Here is a 21,562-nt window from a genome sequence, read left to right on the forward strand (position 1 = left end):
AAATTAGTCTTCTGGTGAATCAGTTTAATACTGAATGTGGTATGAAGCGCTGTAATACCTGTGTATATAAATGCACTACTGATTTAAATTCCACATACCATTCATGTCAGTTTTTCCCAAGTTACAGTGAAAATATGTTCTATAAAATGTAACCGAAGACTACATTCTTGAAATACTACATTCTTGGTGTAAAAGTATCTTGGTACATTCACTTCTAAAGACACTGAAAAGTCTGAAATATTAAAACCTCCATCCTTGCCGACGTCAGTGTGGGGTTCAGCTTACATGCTACAATAGTGTAATCTCCGCTGCTCCATTGTCGGCCAAATGGAAAGGGCCGTGACAGGGCTGCAGAGAAAGACCTCCTTCTCCTGTTAATTAGGTTTGAAAGTTGTGAAAGACACTGGCGGCTGCTCTCTCAAAGCCAGAGGACAGGCCTTCAAACACCACACCAATTTGTAGTGGACTCACTCATCCTCGACCAATATCATCCGACCTCCAAGGGCTAAGAGTACAGCCTTCTAAGACAGTCTCAGCGCGCCAGCTCTCACACCCACAAAATTACTCATATTAATCACAATTTTGTCACCTCTGTGTAAATGGCCCACACTGTGCCTTAAATAATGAAAACCAGACTGACTTTCCCAACAGCCCCCAAAGCCACAGAAATGATTTATATTTAGCATTTAAAGGTCAAAATTTTGCAAAAAGTTGGCTAATGTGTGGCTCCAATCAAGATGTCAGAGATTTTCAATTGAAATGTATGCAGTGGGATATATAGTACATTTTAAATCGGCCTCCAAAAAACATCCTCGTGTGCAGAAATGAAGAAGATATTAAACCATGCGGACAAATGATGTCTGAGCTTTAACATTTTTTCCTCAATGAATTAAAATAGTTCAGTGCCATGGTTTCAGGAAGCGATAAGCAGGAGGATAATAATAATTGAACTCTGATAATATATGTACACTTTCTTCTTAGCTTATACTGTATTGTACGGATTCTCCAAACTCAGCCAAGTAAACATTCTGAGGTTTGACATGAAGGGTTTGAAGATGCATGCTGAAGTAGTAATACAGCAGTTTCAGTCCTGGTGGTAGTGACTTCATGAAAATAATGCCTGTATCTGTATAATAGAGGCAGTATTTTTCACCTCTGGGAATAACACATGCACCCCTAAAGCCTGCATTATACAATGTCACTGAATTTAATACAACATTTCATATGAATAGTTCTCAAGGTTACTTCCCCCTGTGTAACATTTAAAGATGTATCATGCAACCTTTCTGGTGGTGGTATTGATGGTGGTAATTCTATTCTTTCTCTTTTTTCATTTTTTTTTTTTTTCTCCTTGTCTTCTCCTTGCCTCTTGACCTGATGTGTCACCTGCTTGTTTGAATAAAAAGTCTGTACTGTGGAACATTTTCGTTGCATAGTGCATCTTAAAGACTTAGCAGAGCCCAATATCCAACACCACACTGTGAAAGTGGCTCAGCTGTTGTGAGCCTGTAGACAGGTGCACTCACTGTACTGATACAGTGTTAAAGTCTCTTTAGAGGGGGACAGTATTTTCACTGAGGATGTGAGAGAGTTTCACCTGCAGCGTGGCATTACTCAGACGTGGCAGGGCAGAGATGTGATGTCTGGAGGGGCGAGCGTGAGCATGGTGACCCAGTGGCGAGAGAGGGATGAACATGAGGAGCGCTCCCTCAGGTCTGCCCCAGGTCAGTGTACTGCTATCACAAGTGTCCCCTGTCCTCACGGCTCTGCATGTGTTTGGACAACAGCTAGAGGAGAAACAGGAGGGAAGAGGAGAGAGATGACACAACTACACACCATATTCAACTAAATAAATAGCATAAATATCAAACTATGCAGTCCCCAGTGTTGTCTGCGATTGGTTAAACATGAAAAGAAGTGGTCTTAGTTCTGCCTTTGTCCAACTTCTCTGTTGTTGGGTTTTAGAAGCATCACAACATATTTAATGTAGATCGGGCAGTTTAAATGAATATTGTTGAAATTTTTTGAGAGAGATTTTTTTGAGAGAGATTTTTGTTGAAATACATTACGTTTTAGATTACAATTATTACCTTTTGGCTGTTTCATCAGAAAATAGCATCAAAATAGCATCAATCAATAGACGAAACCGACTCTTGCCCCCATCTGGGAACATAACATCATCACATTGTAGAATCTGAAACACACGATATTTAGACCCGTGTTTTTGTGCCATTTGCTCTGCTGCATTCTGATGTTGCTGATCAATGTTGTGTTCTGTTGCAGGTTCTTAATTGCCTTCAGGGGACTAATGTTGGTGCACTTAACAACAGATTTCCTGGAACATACCCCCTGGTTGTGTAGTGCTGTCATGGCGGATCTTCATTCGGCTAATTTATCTGCGACCTGAAGCAGCTGAGACCAACGTTAATTTAAGTGTGAACCAGGGAATAAGATTGTATTGGTCGTCTTTGTTAACTGTCACTGCTGAACCATATATGACTTACATTATTCTCACATGTGATATTTAATGACTGAGACATTTATCCTATGAAGCTAAGCAGGGAAGCAGGATATGACTCACCTTGTTTTGAATCTTAATGATTATTTTTGTTTTGCAGGATTTTGGAGTGTTAACGCAACAGTCCTGAAAGGGCATGAGCTAAATATTTTCAATTTCAAGATCACTGTTCTATATGACGACCTTTGAAACCGATCCTGCTCCTGTATCACTGAGGGATTACACTGATAACACAACCAAATGTATCGAATAAAATAGGCGATAATATGCTTTCAAAGCTCTAGCATGCAGCTTCACAGGTAAAGTTCTATAGGGATAACCAGGCTCACCATTTCTCTGAGCGATAATCCTGTTTATTCAATCTGGAGGAGCTCATAAAGTCTGTTTTTGACTGCTGGAGGTAAGTGAGCTGTCAATCATCCACCTGTCACCGCTGCCTAAACAGAGTTATTGAGCCTATTATTTTAAAGCTATACATGGAAAATAGAACACTATTGATTGCCTTGCGTTCCACCTTTAAGGGATTCACAAATACTTCTCTAGTTTAATTTTGTGGGGCCTTCTGGTGAAAATGATTGATGCCAGTCATTGTCCGCAGCACCATTTCTCTGCTCTAAATAAAGCTGAAGGATAAATCCAGTGGCTAAGCCTGTCTCTCACTGGGCTGACCTTTTGATAAGACCATCCCTCACATTCATGGCAGTGCGGAGATGCTTTATTGCCACAACCTAGAAATGGTTTGTGTTGACATCAGATCATTTACAAGCTTCTCCCCGAGCGCTGAAGGCTTAACACCTCGAGATGTGCCAGATTATCCTTGGAGTAAAATCACTTCTAGCCGCTGCGCCCAAGATTATATTGTTATCTAGAGGGAAGTGTCGGGGATAGATTAGCCGTAAAAAGTTGAATAAAAAGCACTAAAAGTTCTTTTCCCTTTCTTTTACTGCTCCCCTATGAACTGTTTTATTTTATGGTGGTTTTACGTCCCTCCACTGGTTTAGTTCAACTGTTGAGTGTGAGTCCTTCTATGACACAGGTCAGGGCTGTGAGCGGGGCGTGTGGTGTGGAGGGGACCCACATGGCCAAAAGGCAGTAGGAAGTGTAAAATGAATGAGGAGTTTCTCATGTGTGCTGGGGCTGTGGTTATCTGTGGGCTCTTGTTTGGTTCAGTGATCTTCCTCACACACATCTCTTCTTCACCATGACTTTCTCTGGACTACAAGCCACCACAGCGATAAGCGCTCCAATCGGACCAGTGCAGCAGTGGAAACTGTGAGGTATAGTGTTGGACACAGCCATCTGGCTAAGTCGTCACTGTCCCTGCTCTACTGAGCACAAAGCTGCAACCACCTGCCTGGGCCGCCATGCTCGCCAGAACAAGGCGACAAGTACCAGGATGTAAGAGGAGATAATGTGTGCTCACATATCAGCCACGAAGAGCCCAGACAGGAACACAGCACTCCTCAGAGAGACTGCACTGCTCTGTGGGGTATTGAATATTACAATAACATTTTCTATTTTTTATTTTCTGTTAAAGGATATGCAGATTCTTTTTCTACTTATCGACTGAGGCTGGAGCAAGGTCATCCGCAAATGCTTTTGCGACAACATTCTCCCAGCGAATATTGGATTTTATCTGTCTCTATCAGAGAACCATTTGGCTTGAAAGGGAAAGCATTTAACAGTTAGTAAGATACACCGCTCTGAGGCAGTGTTCTGCCAATGGCCAAACCTCAGACATCTTTACGTCCTGTATCAAGTCTCCATACTGTAGCAGGTAGTTGGCACCAGCTGAGCACATTCTGCTGCAGTTAAAGCTCTATCTCACCTTCTCCCCCTGTCTGCTGTCAGAGCTCACTGCCAATTCTCCCTGACATACACACGACTCACTAGGGATGCCCGGGGAGCCCACTTCCATCCAAGCTGTCAGCGCTGAATATAAGGCGAGGGCCGCAGAGACAGGAGCTCAGATCAGGGCTCAGGGATAAGCACAGCACAGCCATTACACCATCAGAATTAAATGATAAGATTCCAATTACCGGCTCATTTAAGAGCACTGGGCAAATAGGAGTGCTGGAGGATGGGGAACTGGAGGGGAAATTCAAGGTTTTTCAGGTAAAGAAATGATATAAAATAAATTAAGCCATTAACCATATAATATAATTCCAAATGTAGAAATATTAGCAGACTTTCAAGTCATACCAAATGACCAATTAACACTGAAACCAGGAAGAGTTTGTAAAAAGTGGATATAAAACTTGTTTACGCTTTATGGAAATCACTGCACTGGGACATAGATGACTTGATGTTGTGCAACTGGAACAGAGAGAAAAAGTAGTAAACCCATTATTCAGATTTGTTTGGTATAATTACTATAAATCTACGACCAGAAAAGTGCTGCTATTAACGGAAATTATAAGTTAAAGACCATCATTTAGTGACGTTACCAGCAGGGGGTCTTGTCCTCTAATTAATGCGGCATGTCCCAGTACTACAAACCAGATCCACTTGCAGCACTGCTCTATTATTCAACATCGCCAGGGGTGAGGGAGGAAGTCTGCGGTCTGGAGTCACCTTTCGCTGCCCCTAACCAGATAGAAAAAGATGAGAAAGCATGGAAATAAGGAACGCATTGTGGCTAACAGGGAAAGGCTTGAATGGTGATGTGGTCAAACGCTAAAGGAGAGCATCTGACCCAAAACCGCGATGGGGTGAGCAGGAAGTCCGCGTCAAGCTGTCATCACACTGCTCCTGCTGAAAACCTAATCAGAAAAAACAACCCACAAGTGATTTTGAAAACACCACACTACACCTTTTTGCCCCTTTGCTCTTTTATTGTTTGAAACCCCTTCCCAGAATACAACAGCTTCAATTCATTCATGAGACACACAGTTTTCCTACAAATACAATGGTCAAAAAACACAGTAGTCGTGTACCATTGGTTGAACATTATACAAGAAAAACTGAACTGAAATAATGTACAATGCTGTCAAATGGTAGTAGAAAATCATGAAATGCAGGGGATCTGTGAAAACAACGACGTGAAATGCAAAACAGACAATGGGATCATACATGCCGTGTTTACCAGGAGCACAGACAGGGGGATGTTATTAAAGGATCTGGCAACAAACGCACAAAATGTCATTTACATTACATTCAGCTTGGTGAATATGACGTGGTTACTTATTCTTACTCTGGGTAAACATATAGCATATTATTCACATAGTGTTCACTTTACATATGATACATCTCTATGTACATAACCCTTTCTGTCAGCCAGACTCCAGGCACTTTCTCTGTTACATTGCAGTCTATAGCTTCTAGCAGCTCTGTCAAAGTCCTTTGTTCTCTACTCAGACACAACACTGAAGATTCAGTGTAGAATACTCAACAGTGGGCAAATTCTTTTCTTTGATGGTGTTGTCCTTGTGTAGGTCCAGAAGAATGCTCAAAGAATAGAGCAGGTTACCAAGAGTTGCTCTATCAATAATTCTTGACATTTAGAATAATTTTGCCAAACAGTGAAAGCCTCACATCTACATTGAAAATCAATGAAGCAAACACCAATAACCTGTCTATTTGTAATGTGCCATGACCAAATGACCATGACTGCCTAATACTACACAAAATCAGATTAGAAGGGAACACCCAAAAAGTGCTGCTGTTTCAACTGCTGACCCAACCCATCACAATGTTGCCTTTGACAAACTCTCTTAAATCTGTAATTTTTATTATTATTTCAATGTAATAAACGGTGTTTATTTAAACTTTACTTTCAAGTTATTATTCTTTTTTATTTTGTCAAATATATTCCACTCTCTAAGAAGTGCCAAAATAAAGAGATCATCTGTTTTATAGATTTCAATGGTCATAATGCTTTGCCTGGGAAAACATATATTTATCATTTTGTATGAGGTCATTTTAAAGCAATTGTAAATGTAAAAATATGTTAATTCATGTTAATGCCCGTCTTTACATGAATATAATTGTCTTTTTTATACATCACTTACAACAACAGCAAAACTGATCATTTAAAACTTGAAATGTCATAAAACTTGAAGCTGTCATAAGCTTCAACAGGGGGAACAGCATCTTTATATGAAACAATGTAAATCAGAGTTAACCCTGTGGCTTTTGATTGGTTCAGACACTTATCACATTGTACACACCACTTTGATGGCATGTTGGTGACAGCTCCCCCTGGGCCTAACATTAAACACACAAAAACAACCACAACAGCCTGCACTTCACATACTGTGTGTTTGGAGGCAAATATTCAGATGAACAAAGTAACAAAAGGATTCAAGTCAAGCCTTTGGGATTGGCACTGTGACAATACGGGACCAGAAATCTCCAGTGGTGGTCCAGGCCTGGTTCCATCCACCTACAGCACAAGTGGTAATCTTCTATAGCACAAACATCAGAAAATACAACACATTTGCACGACTGTACAGTCTGTGTCAGTCTGTAGGCTTATTAAACAAGAGGATGTGGAGATCAGAGAATAAGGCAGTTCATGGTATGGGAGAGGAGTGCTGCTAATAACCACAGTGGCCTCCGCAGCGCTCTGGGACACAGGAAAACGCCTCCCATGTAAAGATAATACTGCTGAAACTCTGAAATTTCATCCATCTCCCTCGCCACTTCAATGAAACGATGAAACACGGCCAAGGTGACCCATCTTCACAAGAGACAGGTCTATTTTGTAGCTTACAATATTGTTTTGCTGCTACCTTAACAAAAAATAGTCCGGAGGCAAAACGGACCCAAAAAAGCACAAAATATCAAACGAGGAGCACGTCAGTGACGAGAGGAAATCACAGCTGCACATTAAAGGTTAAAAGTTGAAACCTTAAGCGTGTTTTTCCTCGACTCTCAGCTCGCGGCTGCAGTCTTTTCAATAGAAAGTCTCCGGTTCAGAACATGAAAGTGGCAAGGTCACTGGGCAGCCTTAACTCAAATCTCCTGGATGAAGAACTCCTCCGCTGGTAAACATTTAGTTGCTATCTTGCTTCAAAGCAGTCCAGGTATTCCTGGACGAGGTCATAACAGAATCGATACTGGTCCTATAAAAAATACAATATGTATTCAGCAAAACCAGTAATTTTACAGCAGATATTTATTGATTAGTGTCTGTTCTCACCAGAGACTCCACCATGTTGGGTTTACAGTTACGTAGAGTTTTAACAGCATAAAAGATGTCCACCATGTTCTGATACTGGCTCATCTCCAGGACGATGTTACAGGCACAGAACACGCCACTGCGACCGCCGCCATTTCTATCAAAACAAACACAGATGTCACGTCTCTATATGAAATGAGAAAAAAGGTTTTCCCAACACCATATAATGATTTAAGAAGACATCTAGGAGATTGTTTCCTGGCTGTTTTACGTGGAATGTTTAACAGCTTGGCATATATGGTATAATGCATACTTATATTGATTTGTGGAACTTTATGTGCTCAAAAGTGCAATAAGATGCAATGAAGTTTGATTAAGAACAGTTACAAAACTGTCACAATGTAGTAAATCCACATAAAAAGCTAAAAAGTCTGAAAATTTGCTGTGTTTAATATTGTATGCAGCATTTCTCATTACACACCCAGAGTTGAGTAAATAGCTTTTGCAATGAAACATGAACAAATATAAAACAAACAAATATAGGATTTCTAGGCCTTGTCTTACATTCTGTAATATTCATCTGGTCTTCAGTGAGTCTATGTGCTTCAGCACAAATCCCATCACATTACATGTCAAGCAGAGATTCACCTACACGTGCTCTGTGCAAATTTGAAAATGCAAATTTACTTCTGCCATGTAGAGATAGGCCTCCTAATACACAGGTGTGGATTATGAATGCATAATAGTGTAGAGTATTTAATGTGAAGACATAGTATCATGAATAATCAAACTGAAGCAACCACAGCAACAAAACCTGGACAAAAATAAAACAACACAATAAAGTTGTGGAAATGTAGGAAATAAGCCCATGCTGTGTCATGACATCAAATATAGTTCCAGTCTTCATAAATGAAACAAAATATCAATAAACTGGAGGAGGACAATCCACTTCCTGTCTCCAGAGACTAACCCAGTGAAGGTGGGCACAGGCCTCTGCAGCCAATACAAGCGATATTAAGGCAATCAATCGTTGTCAGTGCACTGGCAGCCCTGGATTTACTGTAGTGGGAACCCGCGCATTCTGTATTAAGCCATAATTGATTTGATCTCCATAATCTCTTTCCTGGTTGTCGTGGGTAACACTGTGTGACAGCGCTGAGTGATGTGCTTTTGGGTGGAGGCGCGGGCTGAATGTGCGATGCTTTGGCAATGAGATGGACAGCCCATTCATATTCATCAGCCGACGTGTGCTCTGGGGGCTTAGGACAACAGACAAGAGAGGGCACCCAGGCATCTGCACACTGCACCACACTGCACCACACCACACAACTGCTTCCTCCAAAAATAATATTAGATAGCCAGCAGAAGGACTTTGGGCTGTACTTTATCACAGCAAATCGAGACAAGACAAGGATAAACCCGGAGTCTAGCATTTTTATAAGTAAACAGTCCTTTATTATAAACATCTAGGAAGTGTACACAAAGAGGTAAGCTTTAATTGTGTTTTCATTTGACTAGAGCAATAGACAGTGTGCAGACCTATGAGTTAAGCCAATGCGTTTTATCAGTAAGAATAAGATTCATTGTAATCAAATCATAATCACAATTTGAATGGCTGCAGTTGGAAAAATGCAAATTGTGCAATTACTTGAGTTTTATTATGTATAAACTTGCTAACCCTGCAGTACAAACCTGTTGTAAAATGCATGGGATCCCTGTATAAGATTAACATAATTCATATTACAGTCAGCACTCAAATGTTAATACTCCTAGATGGGTTTAAATTAACAGAATCCTGATTTCAATACATAAATGGAAAAATGTAACCACATACACAATACCACACAATTATATTCAAAACAGTCCTAAATGATCTGGTATAATGGATTACTCACAAACAGTGGACCACCGTGCGCCCCTCGCCACAGTCCCTTTGCCACTTGTGCACTTGGGCCAGGAGGTTGAGGAAGGCCTTCTTGGAGTCAGGGACGTCTCTGTACGCAGACCAGCGCAGGAACTGGAACTGACACACCACCAGCTGCCCCTCCTGAAGCTTCAACACCAAAAACAGTTCATGTCAGAAGATTCTATTCTCACTCCATTTACATTTATGAACACCTTCTTCCATACTCGAAGCACCGCATCCGTTATGATTTTCTTATTAAGTCTGAAGCTGATTTTGGCCACCTCGTGTGTTATAAAGAGCTCTCTGACATTGATTATGTATACTGACATTTAAAGATGTCGATTAGTAAGCCATTATTTATCAACATATTATTCTACTTCTGTGTTTTGTTTAGTTTTTCATCTCAAACATGCCACTTGGTTGTTTTCAGAGATTGTCATAATTTATTTTCCTGGAATGTTCTGCAGTGTGATATTTAACCAACTCCTTAAAAAGCAGGTGATTCCCCTATGAAAAGTAACAGGTCACATCTGTGGAGAGGTGGCCCAGTTTACAGTTGGTAGATACACACAAACACACACACAAAAAATGCACTTTAAATACAAGTTCAGTTTTGCCTCTTTTTTGAATTGTAATCAAAAACAAAATAATTCCCAGCCATGTCCCTGTATCCCTACACCAGTGACATTTGAGCTTGTGTTTATAGGTTTGTTGATGGCGGTTAACGCCCTGTGCGAATGCTCTCCTGCTGTACACTGTCTGTGAGATGTACGAGTGTGAGCTGTGCACCCGAGCGCTCCCCGTGTGTTCATAACCTTGTCCTGTAGAAGCTCACGTAACACTTAGGGACCAGTGGAGAACTGTAAGTCATGCAAATTGGGCTGGCAGCGACACCAACGATGCATGGAGGAATAGGCTCTGTGGAGGTGGGATTTACTCATTTCTGTGGGACTTTAATACCTACTCATTCATATGCTTACGATGCACTTTCTTTGACTTTTACTTTCTTTCTACGCCCTATATCAGTGGAAATACTAATAGGCAGAGGGCAGGACAGAGAGAGGGAGAGGTGGGTTATTTCGGTATGATTTTTAATCCACTGCTCTAAAAAGTTGCCCTGCTCTTGACAATGCTGTCCACAAAGTAGAATAAAGGCGGCATATGAAAGAGGGAGCGACAAGGCCAGTGGGAAGAGGAGGTGAGGATGCCAATCAGGGAAGAAAGGAGTCTTTGGCCCTGCCTGTCGCACTGTTAAAAATGGCATCAACGAGACACAGCGCATACAAATTCCTTTAGTAATTGGTTGACAGGGATCCTGAGCAGAATGCATGCATGTACTTATGCTAATTTTTCAGCATAAAACCATCCAGGCACAGACACATCTAACAGTGAGGCGTGTGAAGAGACTTATCCATGTGAACACTCAGGCTGCAACTACAGAGGGACAACTCTCACCTGAGTGTACTGGGACATGAGGTTGTATCAGCTCATATTCTTCACACATGAATTCTCTAATGTAAAATGTCTGCTCTAAGTTTAATCATGTGAGAGTTAATGGCATCCTAGTGTGTGATTGTAGTAATGCTGTGATAACAGTAAGCACTTTAAGTCTGTTCTTTTGTGTATTGTTCATCACTGTGGGTGCTTACAGTCTGTCACACTCTCAGAATAATACATTTCTCAAACACATGTCTTAGCCACCACAGCTGTGTGTAGCCTCACCCTTGTCACGTTCTTGACCCTGAACAGACGAGTGATGACGTCTTCGTCGGCCGACATGGACAGAAACTCCACCTCCATCGGACCGTACTGCTGCAGGCCCGGCTCTGGCCAGTACTGCACACACGGCTGTCAATCAACAATTACAATTTTAAACTTGGATACAAAATAGAATATAAAAAAACAATTTTTAGTAACAAAGATCAAATAGAGAAGCTCTACACAATTTCGAGAGGACAAATGAAAAGGGGAAAAAACTATAACATGGCTTGTCCTTGAGTGCTTGCAAATCTAAGGTGAAAGCATCAGAGACTGCCTCAGTATTGTGCACCTGTTTTTCCTAAACTGTGATCCATGTCATTTTATTGTTGTTTGCATGTATGTTGTAACTATATACAGTAATCGCTGCCTCTTGGCCAGGACTCCTTTTGAAAAGAGGTTTTTAATCTCAATGAAACTTTTTCCTAGTTAAATAAAGGTGAAATAAAATGTATAAAAATTTTAAATAAAAGCTCTAAAAATGTATTTTGCATAATTAGTGCACTTTAATAAGTCCACTGACTTCCTGGTTGGAAAACTGCAATTTCCAAGTTTGTGAAAAGTTGATTTAGCATAATAGGTCTCCTTTAGCACAAACATTTTTAAAAATTGTTCCTCCAAACTTTGAACTCTCCTCCAGACCACATGTGGTCAAGTTGTGGACCACTTGATTAAAAAGCATATCAGTGACAATTAGAAATATAAAATAAAATACAATTTGATTAATTACCCAGGTTTTTTGAATTGTATGAAAAGAATAATAATATGCCAGTAAAATATGACTAAACATTTACATGACAAAATTACATTTACATGTCAAATGAAGCATTAACACGTGTTTTTTTTTTTGCAGATGTGAAGAGAAAGCCCTTATATCTATGAAAATATCTGTTAACAGTTTGGCAAGGAGATAGTACAGAGAATTTAGAGCATAACAAAAGCAAGAGAAAATGTAAAGTAGCTTTGGCAGAGTGTGAGTCGGTGCCTTTAATGGTGAAGCAAGAGGTGTTATGGTGGCACACTGGTGTTAATAAGACCAGAGAGATGAGGCGGCTCTGCTCGTGAAGTGGCTCAGAGCAAATGAAAATGAAGCGAGATCCATTTCTTTAGCAGCACAAATGAGCAGAGTTCATAACAAGATCCAGCAGCTTGAAATGGCTATAACTCCATTTTCAGACAGAAACTGAAAGAACTTCACTGCACAGTAAGAAATCAGATCAAAATAAGGACTTGATTAGAAGGAAATAAAGAGAAATCTTGTTCAGTTTTGTACCCGGGCAATTCAAGTACAAGGCTTTTAATGAGCACAATGGAGCCAATATGGACTGTGTAAGAAAAGGTGGCTCACATACTTTGACAGGAAAAAAAAATCACTGCCATACATAAATTTAACTCAACTTTTCTCATATTTGCTTAATTAAATCTTTCTGAGTGTAGCATAAATTGTTTCACAATTACACGTCAGGATAAACAGTAATTATTTTTGACTAAACATAAAAGCTGACTAAATAATGTAAAAATCGTCAGGACAGTTTGAGTCGCATAATTAGCATAAACAGTTTTTCATCTATTCATTGGCAACGCAAAAACTTAAGTTTAAAGTTTTTGACATTTCAATGCTATAATCAAATGAAAAGTTAAAAGGGGTAGTGCTGCAATTAACCCATGTTGTATGTCATTATTTAATTAAGTGATGATAAAAGCTTGCGCCAAGGCAAACTTTTACAAATAGTTTTAATCAGGCATAAACAGATGCCAGGAAAAGCTTTGAGGGGTTTGTTTACTTTTGAGACAAACAGTTGGACACTTTCCATCGGGATTTCCCCCTGATGCTGTTGTACAGAAGTCTATTTGAAACCAGCGCCCAACATTTTTCAAAGATTAAATTATTAAACAACTGGGGATTGTAGTGTCTTTCTCATCCACAGAAATGCAATTTGATTGTGTTTATCCCTCATATTACAAACATATACATACTGCATTCACTGTAAATGTATTCTTAGAGATAGGTATGTATGTATATGTATGTATGTATGTATGTATGTCATGAGGCCCTTTTAACAGTAAGATATAAACTGCAACAAAAATGAATACATGTATTACTGAACTGAACTCTATAGTTAAGTATGAAAAGGAACAGGACTATTTTAATAGATTATGATGGCTGCTATTATAAGACATTAAAGCTTGTAAAATACAGTGCTACAGCAAAAGTGGTGTGCTCATGAGAAAAAATGGGGCGCAGACAAGAAAGGACTGTGGGATATGTCTGGAGGGCACAGGCCTATTCTCTGGAGATGGAGCGCGAGGAGGGGAAGGAAAAAACTAGGGCGGGCCTTATCTAGTCATGCTTTGAGATCAATGCGGTCAGGGATCAAAGTCAGACAAAATGCCATGAAGGAACTAATCCGCAGCACAGTAAGATATAGGAAAGAGCGAAAGGCAGTGAATATCAGGAAAAGTCTTCACTAAATTTCACATAACCTCGAGACTGAACCCAAGTTATCCACGGCTACAACAAAATCAATTGCAATAAGACTAAGCACAGCGGGGTGACCTTACCCAGGCGGAGTTGGACTGGTTGAGTTGGTTAAGCATGACTACAGCGGTGCACCCATAGTCGTACACAAGTCTCCAGAAGTCTGCAGTGGTCCCAGGCAGAGGGTGAGGGGTCACCACGAACGCGGCCTGGCGGTGGAAGCTGTCAGCCAACGCTGCATTTATGTAGTTGTTGCTTTCCCCCTCAGTGGTGACCAGGAACGCCAGCGCCCGGTCCGGAGGCAGAACATCCATGCTGCGGTTCTTCTCACGGTTTCGGGGCAAAAGGGCGATGCTGCACTCCTCCACGTCCAAATGTGGGGTCACAGAGTTTAGAGTCTGCAAAAGAAAACTGAGCAGGTAAAATACTATGACTGAAAAGAGGTAAAGCAACAACATGAGCTTCTTTTAGAGTGGCTTTTTTACTCAAAGGTGCACTGTGTCACTTTTTTGACAGAGGATTTGTATCTACTATGAGACTGGAGATAAACCGATACCACCAGGCTGTGAAGAGGAGACAGACCCTCGTCACTGTAAGAATGTATGATTAGGTATTTTTAGGAGTAAAACACAAAATTAATGCAACACTGTAGTTTAATGTAACACTGTAGAACATCCCAAGCAAAGCAATAACATCTCCAAGCAAACAAGCAAGTGCAGAACTTCCAAAACTTTATGTAGTGCCCCGTGAAATTAGCATTGTTTGTAGTTTTAATAGGAGCATGTTGTGTCAGTGTCTATAAAGGCTATGTAACCTGGCAGGAAATTCACCACCTACTTATTTCCCTTGGAGATATGATTGCTTTTCCTGGAAAGTTCCACAGGTATTTGAAATTCCAAGCAGAGCAATAACCTCCATAGTGCACCTAAATAAAAATTAAAAAAAATTAACTGTTGCCTTTTCTGATACAGAGTAAGCTCTGCAAATCTTCCTTCCTCCAGAGACCATATTATTTTTTCTTTCCCTGACTCGCCGGAGGCATGGTGGTTTAAGGCGTTGCTCATGTGAGTCTTACCACTTCGGCATCATGGATTTGTCCCCAGGTCATGACCGTTTGCCGAATGTCTCTACCTCACCCCCTCCACATTTTACACTTCATCTGTCCTATGTCCAGAAAAGTTCAGGACTTCAAGCTTAGGTCTGGCACAAAAAGTTAGAGGACAGCATTTCTCCCATCTGACCATAACTACATTAGACAGAATCAAAATCTCATGAATAATACATCTGAACATTGGTGATGGCTAACCCTGCTCCGCTACAAAACAGACTGGACGACAGGAAGACAAGAGACAGGAGGCATTTATTAGATCAAAGCTGTCACATTTTCTTTTAATTAAGAGCTCACACTTTGTAAAGAAGTGTATCTCACCACCAACTGTAACTCCAGGTAATCTTAAGAGATATGTCTGTTACACAGCAGCTTATGAACAGGATAAAACAATATTAAATAAAAGCAGGAGTCACTTTGAAATGGTAAAGCCGACTGAGGCAGAGTGAGCAGAGACGCAGGTAAAGCATGTGGGGAACACAGCTGGCTCTCCTCTCCCCTCATCAACATCTAACGAAATGCTCTGACACTGCGCTCCCACAAACCACATCAAGCATTTCAGAGCCAGTCACACCCGATCACGAGTGAAGGGAAGGAAAGTGCACTCACGTTTGGAGGGATATTTGCGGTTTTACGATTCTCACCAGAAGAGTTTAAAGATAGGTTTAAAAATCCCAAATGTGTACTACTCCTCTGTCAACATATTTACACACACTTGTTAAATAATAGAATATTTGGTATTTTTGTATAAAATATGAAGAGTTAAGGTCAATTAGAGTCTGTTCTGTTTCAAGTGTAAAAGTGGGGTGGGCTATAATATGCCAAAAAAATAAATATCAACATTTTTTTTAGAGCCAGATAACAATTCGTGTCCACTTAGTATTTCTACACTGCACCAAGAACCCAATGTACAGTAGCAATAAGTGAACACACTGAACTGTAAATACAAACTAAGATAGATACGGTTCTATTTAAGTGGAGCATATACCATATAAGCATAATGAATAACATGGAGTCATGTGGCCACTGACGTTTCACCATCATAGCACCTGTGAGTAGGTGGAATATCTAACTGCAGCAAGTGAACATTTGTTGAGGGGGTCTTGAAAGTAAAAAGGGGGTCTTGAAAGTAAAAAAAAAAACCCAACAAAACATGATAACTGTTCTGTATGTGGTTGCATATTGGTCTATGACTATACTAACTCATCGTTCAAATGCATTTAGTGATTGTACGTAATAATTACAATATGTGTGATTATATATACTAATCTGTTGTGCCATTTATTTATTGCATACAGTTTATTGAATCAGTGGCATAAAGTGGTCTTCAATATTATCATTTATCATCACTTTCTTTAAGAATGTATCACAATTACAAGCTTGTTTTTGTAACAGGGCTAGTTGTATAAATGGCAGGTGATTATAACAAATAGCTTTATGGTCACGAACATTTACTAGGCGTCATGTGGCAAAAGCACTGACCTGAAACTCATCTCGAAGTTGTGAGGAATTACTCTGAGAATCCACTCGCAGCATTTCTTTGTAAGCGACTGCAAATTCATTGACTAGGATGGCCGTCTCTCCGCACAAACAGGCTTCCAGAATGGCATCATGGATAAAGATATACTGCTCCTGCAAGTGACAAGCAATTGAGTTTTATAATATAGGCAATGGTAGAAAGAGTAATTTTTTTTAAAGAAAATTAAATTAAAAGTACAAATTAAGTATTGCTTAATTCAGTAGTAGTAATTAAAATTTTAAATTAAGTAGTTTAAAGGTCAATTGTTTCAAGCAATCCACATTCTTTTATCTCATTTTACATTTGAAATGTAGCCATTTACAAACTATCAAATTAAAAGACATTAAAATTATACTTAATTACTAAAAACTAAAGTACTCCACCCCTGATTATAGCTAAGATTTGTTCGAGGTCATAGTAAAGAAGCTAGAGTGAAACAAGAGACAGGTAAAACATATGTATATTTGAATTAATTATGAGACAAGAGAAGACTATTTTTCATAAGCAGCTTTGTCTCTGAATTAAACATGGGCAATAATGCCGCTGGTGTATCAAAGCTGTTTGAGAATAGATAATATTTCTGAGTAAACAAACACATGGTATGCATTTAATTAGAACCTCTGCAAATACCCTACAAATGTAATAAACAGCTAAGTCAATGCGGGATTTACATAATCAAAGGTGAACATGTAAATTATCTGCAGATCTGAGGAAATGCATGTTGAGGAGGGCATGAAGGGCCTTCTCTCAAACTGTTAATGTGACCTTTGTTCAAGTCCCCAAAGAGGGTTATGATAATATTAGCCCACAAACATTGACGCACAGGAGACATTTTGCCTAATTAAAGACATGTTGTAGCTGTGAGCTGGCTGTTGGCATGTGTGGGCTCACCTCAGTCTGGATCATGTTAATGCGGCGTGAGCACAGGGTTTTCACACAGTTGTAAATGTCCACCACTCCCTCACACTCAGCCATGTCCAGCATCACATCCAGGACTATGTAGCAGCCGGTGCGCCCCGCCCCAGCACTGCAACAACAACAACAACAAAGAGATAAAGCCACGCTTATTAATATTTCGTAGACTGGTTCGGTAGACTATATAAAAGGTAATAGTTTTGTTAACTGCTGCAGCCTGGGAATAAAAATCAAATGTTATGTTACTGTTCTTAGTGAGGTTGTGCTTTCATTAACAGTTACGGCCTGTAGGCTACAATAAAAACCTGTGAAACATCAAAAGTAATGTTTATTCATTAATTAAAAAGGTGATTACATTTATGTCCTCATCTTAATTAAGACATTTAAAGTTAGCAAACAACATCTAATCTCACGTCTTATGTCTAGTCAGGTATGCATGCATCCTCAGGCTGTATTTTATTTGTAATTCAATGTGAATGGATATTTTTTATTATTTTAGTATTGATAAAATAACAACAATTGTCTGTTTGTTTGTTATAACTGAAACTTTTTCAAACCCAGAGCAATAAAAACACTGTACAACTTTCCCATTATTTTCTTTCTAAAAGTTGAGGCTGTAAAGTTAATGGTAGTTTAGTTTACAACAGTTTCACAAACAGCAGTAGTTGGTTGATGGTGGATGGTACCTGCAGTGAACCACCACTGGCCCCGCATCAGGGGGTGTGGAGGCTTTGACTCTTCGTATAAAAGCTAAAAGCCCAGTTGCGTGATAGGGCACCCCGTGCTCAGGCCAGGATGTGAAGTGGAACTGTCGCACCTCATGCTTTGTAGAGTATCCTCTCTACAAAATCAAAGAAAACAAAGAGAAACAGAAACGATTATTATGTATATTCACAAAGGTTCAGTGCTTAGAACTGTCAAAAAGACATGTGTTGGACCTGGTTTATAGTTAAGATTTGCCTATCCACAGAAGCAAACTCTGGCATAAAGTCCAATGTCTCATCTGTCTCAGCATTAAACAACTGAGGTGAAATTATCTTTTTATAATTGGCTTCACAAAGTGGTGGCAATATTCAAACGCATACGCATTAATCTTGTTAGGTGAAATGGCTAAAGACACAAGTTTAATATGGCAAGTTTGTGGAGCCAAACCAATAATGATAAGGTACAGCATTAAAAACAGTGTCTCTCCTTTAGAGTTATATAGGCCCCAGTCCTCCATCTGAAATTATGACATCAAATTCATCATCATAAAATTCCAAAACAGGAGGCAGCCATTAAACATTGCTATCACTATTTAAACTATTTTACAGACGTCGCATCAGTTTCTGTGATAGATGTGAGATATTTTTGGTTCACACGGGGACAGTTAAACATGAAAGCAGGTTTTGCATCAGAAAGCCTGGAGGCATGTGAGTCTCGTTGTACTGTATGCCTGTGTGACAGACAGGTGGACAGGAATTACTTATGCTCCCGGGGAACTGGGAGGTTTCTCATCTCCACTGGGAGTCTGCTCAATCCCTCCCTCCACACAGCCACGGCAAAGTAAAGCGACAAGGCAAAGATTTGTTGTAGACAGAAATCCCTAAAAAGAATGTGATAAAACACAAGCTGTCACTGCCTCCTGAATTTGCCTGATTTGAATAAGCAGAAGCGTGACATAGTGATGATAGGCCTGTGTTTGTGCCACTGTCATTTCAGCGCCGCAATGAAGTCCTCCAGTAACAGCCTCGGGAAACTGGAGGGATAGGGAGGGGGGCAGTCTCACAGTTTGATGGGTAAACAGCGGGGGCATTTAAAAACCACTGTGGTTAATCCCTGTGAGTTTTGACCATGTTCCTCTAGTCCCATCACAGTCAACATTTAATCTCTTCTATTAGTGCAACATTTAATTCTGCTGGGTAGTGTCAGCTCACATCATCATTAAAAAAAGAGTGAAATGCATCTAGTCTCACGTAAACATAATGACTATTTATCTTATGCTCTAAATGAAATGGATATTTACATTCTAACCTGCAGCTAAATTAACTCACCCGTTCTAAGGCAAAGGTGCGCACAGTGTATTCCGCCAGGGTCTCGCTCTTCAGTAGAGTGATTTTGATGTCACCGTACATCTCACTGTCTTCAGGCCAGTACTTACAGCATTTCACCTGGTTGAAAGAGGTGAGAGGAATAGGAATAGAAGTTTAAATGGAAATAAACATCACCTGCTTTCAAAAGAGTGATAAGCTTGTCAACTTCCTGACCTGTAATAAACCTCCTGAATCAGCAACATGACAAATAAGTTGAGATTTTATTTATTACTCTTATGTGCTTCAGCTCTTTGACTTAAATGTACAATAACTTTTCTGGTGGGAGGTACAGTGTCAACGTGTCTCCGTGAAGTTGTTATTGCTTTGCCTCGAATTGTAAACGGAAAATGAAATTCTGTGAACCAGACCGCAGTTTTGAAAACGTCTCCACTCTTTGGTCCAGTTCACAGAATTGGATTTTTTGTTTCCTATGGATTGTACCTGGACGACTGAGGGAATTCAGACATTTACCTAGAATGTTCATCAGTATGCCACTAAACTTATATACCTCCATGATGGTAACAAGCATGTGAGTTACAGTGCATATCTGTGGCAAGACAAGCCTGTTAACAGTAACAATTTGAAGATAATTTTAGCAATAAAAACACCTGTAATTGAAAAAAATGCAAGATTGGCAGGTTTAATGGTGTACTGTGGCACATTCTAGGCAGAGAAGTAACTCAAAGTAAATAATGTGTAAATTACATAGCATACCCTTTGTGTGGAGACTTCAATATTTTTGACTTTTCGCACATAACCAAGGCAGAGAAAATTGTCTACATTTTACCTCATTACAGTATACACGCAAACGGATCAAAATATCTTCTGCTGGCCCATTTTTAGCTTATCTATTCTAGATATAATTTTGTGTCTGAGTATAATAACAGACTAGTCTGATACTAGCCTCACAATAGAAGCAGAGAAATAAAAAACAAGCTCTTATGTTTTTCAGAGAGGCAGAAAAAGAGCCTACGATAATCACATAATGTGGGAAAGTATAATGAAGAGGACCACTACAGTCTGTTGTTCTCACCACACAAAAAGGTCATTTTTAGTTAAATGGGGATGTTTTTTGGATTCAGTCAAAGCTTTAGTCATGTGTTGACTCTCCTCAAAATTGTCAGGATCGAGAATCAAATTGGATCTAGCAGTAGCGTGGAAAAATTGCGCCAATTTAACCATCTCAGCTGCTCTGAAAAGCATAGGGTACTTAAAACTGCATTCATATAGTGCAGGTATTTATGTGAGCCAGGAAATAGCGTGGTCTATTGTGTGCCGGGTATTAAAGGCGCATATGTACGGACAGCAGCCTTAAAAGCACCATACAGAAGACGCTTTTATGCATGACAAGTACTTTACGCTACATTTTATGGCGCTTGGTGTCATTATGGTCATGATGGAAATTTCTATAACACCCCATCTCAATTTGATGGTACAGCTATAACAGATAAAAGGGACCATCTCTGTAACAATAAAGACCTGTTTATAATCTGCTTTTGGGGCCGCTATTGTTATGGCTGTACAGATGTGTGGGAGCGAGGGAGTGTGTCTATAATGGTAAATTCTATCAGCAGCTAGAGCGAGTATAGATGCAAATATCAAAACATGCAAAAATAGATCCTTTAATTTTGTAGCCTGTTGATCTAATGTCTCTTCATATCCAGATAAAATTTGTGCTTATTGGAAAGTAACCAGAGAAAATACATGCAATCACAATATAAACATAGCAGTAGTAGCAGTAGATTGTTCTATATATTCCTTTTGGATGAATGTGTGTATATTTGGTAGCAGGTGGACACACTTACCCTGCCCACCTCCACAAGTTTAGTGATCATGACAATGCTGAAGCAATTCTCCTGCCACACCATCCTCCAGAAATCATACAGCGTCTCCTGCTTAGGTCCTACCAGCAAGCAAAAAGAAAGATTATTAAGAAAGTTAACAATGTGACAAAACATAAAGATGTACTAAATGTTGAAAACAGGGTAAAAATATCTCAAAATATGTGTTAATAAGGTTGTCAAAAGTATCAATGTCCAGAAACTAGACACTCATTTGAAGTATCAGTACTGTTTAAAAAAAAATTTGACCTTTTGTGAAGAGTTTGAGAAATTATCTTGATCTAGGTCAGAAAAGTATAAGACCAAAATATTGATTATTAAGCA

General features: G+C 39.7%; 1 protein-coding gene across 2 annotated transcripts in view; it reads right to left on the reverse strand.

Moving 5' to 3' along the window:
• Window positions 1-5,341: 5,341 nt before the first annotated feature.
• Window positions 5,342-21,562, reverse strand: part of ptprub (protein tyrosine phosphatase receptor type Ub) — a 160,254-nt gene continuing 144,033 nt past the window's right edge. For both annotated transcript variants that reach the window (XM_020937284.2, XM_055164011.1), the window contains 10 exons: window positions 21,203-21,300; window positions 19,359-19,475; window positions 18,012-18,166; window positions 17,302-17,437; window positions 16,374-16,523; window positions 13,867-14,181; window positions 11,269-11,394; window positions 9,536-9,693; window positions 7,662-7,797; window positions 5,342-7,584 (listed from right to left, as the gene is read on the reverse strand). In XM_020937284.2, the coding sequence (XP_020792943.1) occupies window positions 7,522-7,584; window positions 7,662-7,797; window positions 9,536-9,693; window positions 11,269-11,394; window positions 13,867-14,181; window positions 16,374-16,523; window positions 17,302-17,437; window positions 18,012-18,166; window positions 19,359-19,475; window positions 21,203-21,300 (1,454 nt within the window). In that variant the 3' untranslated portion in view covers window positions 5,342-7,521. The remainder of the gene's footprint in view (window positions 7,585-7,661; window positions 7,798-9,535; window positions 9,694-11,268; window positions 11,395-13,866; window positions 14,182-16,373; window positions 16,524-17,301; window positions 17,438-18,011; window positions 18,167-19,358; window positions 19,476-21,202; window positions 21,301-21,562) is intronic.

This window comes from Boleophthalmus pectinirostris, unplaced genomic scaffold (genome assembly GCF_026225935.1).
Source record: "Boleophthalmus pectinirostris isolate CB_2022bp ecotype Guang Dong unplaced genomic scaffold, ASM2622593v1 HiC_scaffold_6, whole genome shotgun sequence".
NCBI classification, from domain to species: domain Eukaryota; kingdom Metazoa; phylum Chordata; class Actinopteri; order Gobiiformes; family Gobiidae; genus Boleophthalmus; species Boleophthalmus pectinirostris.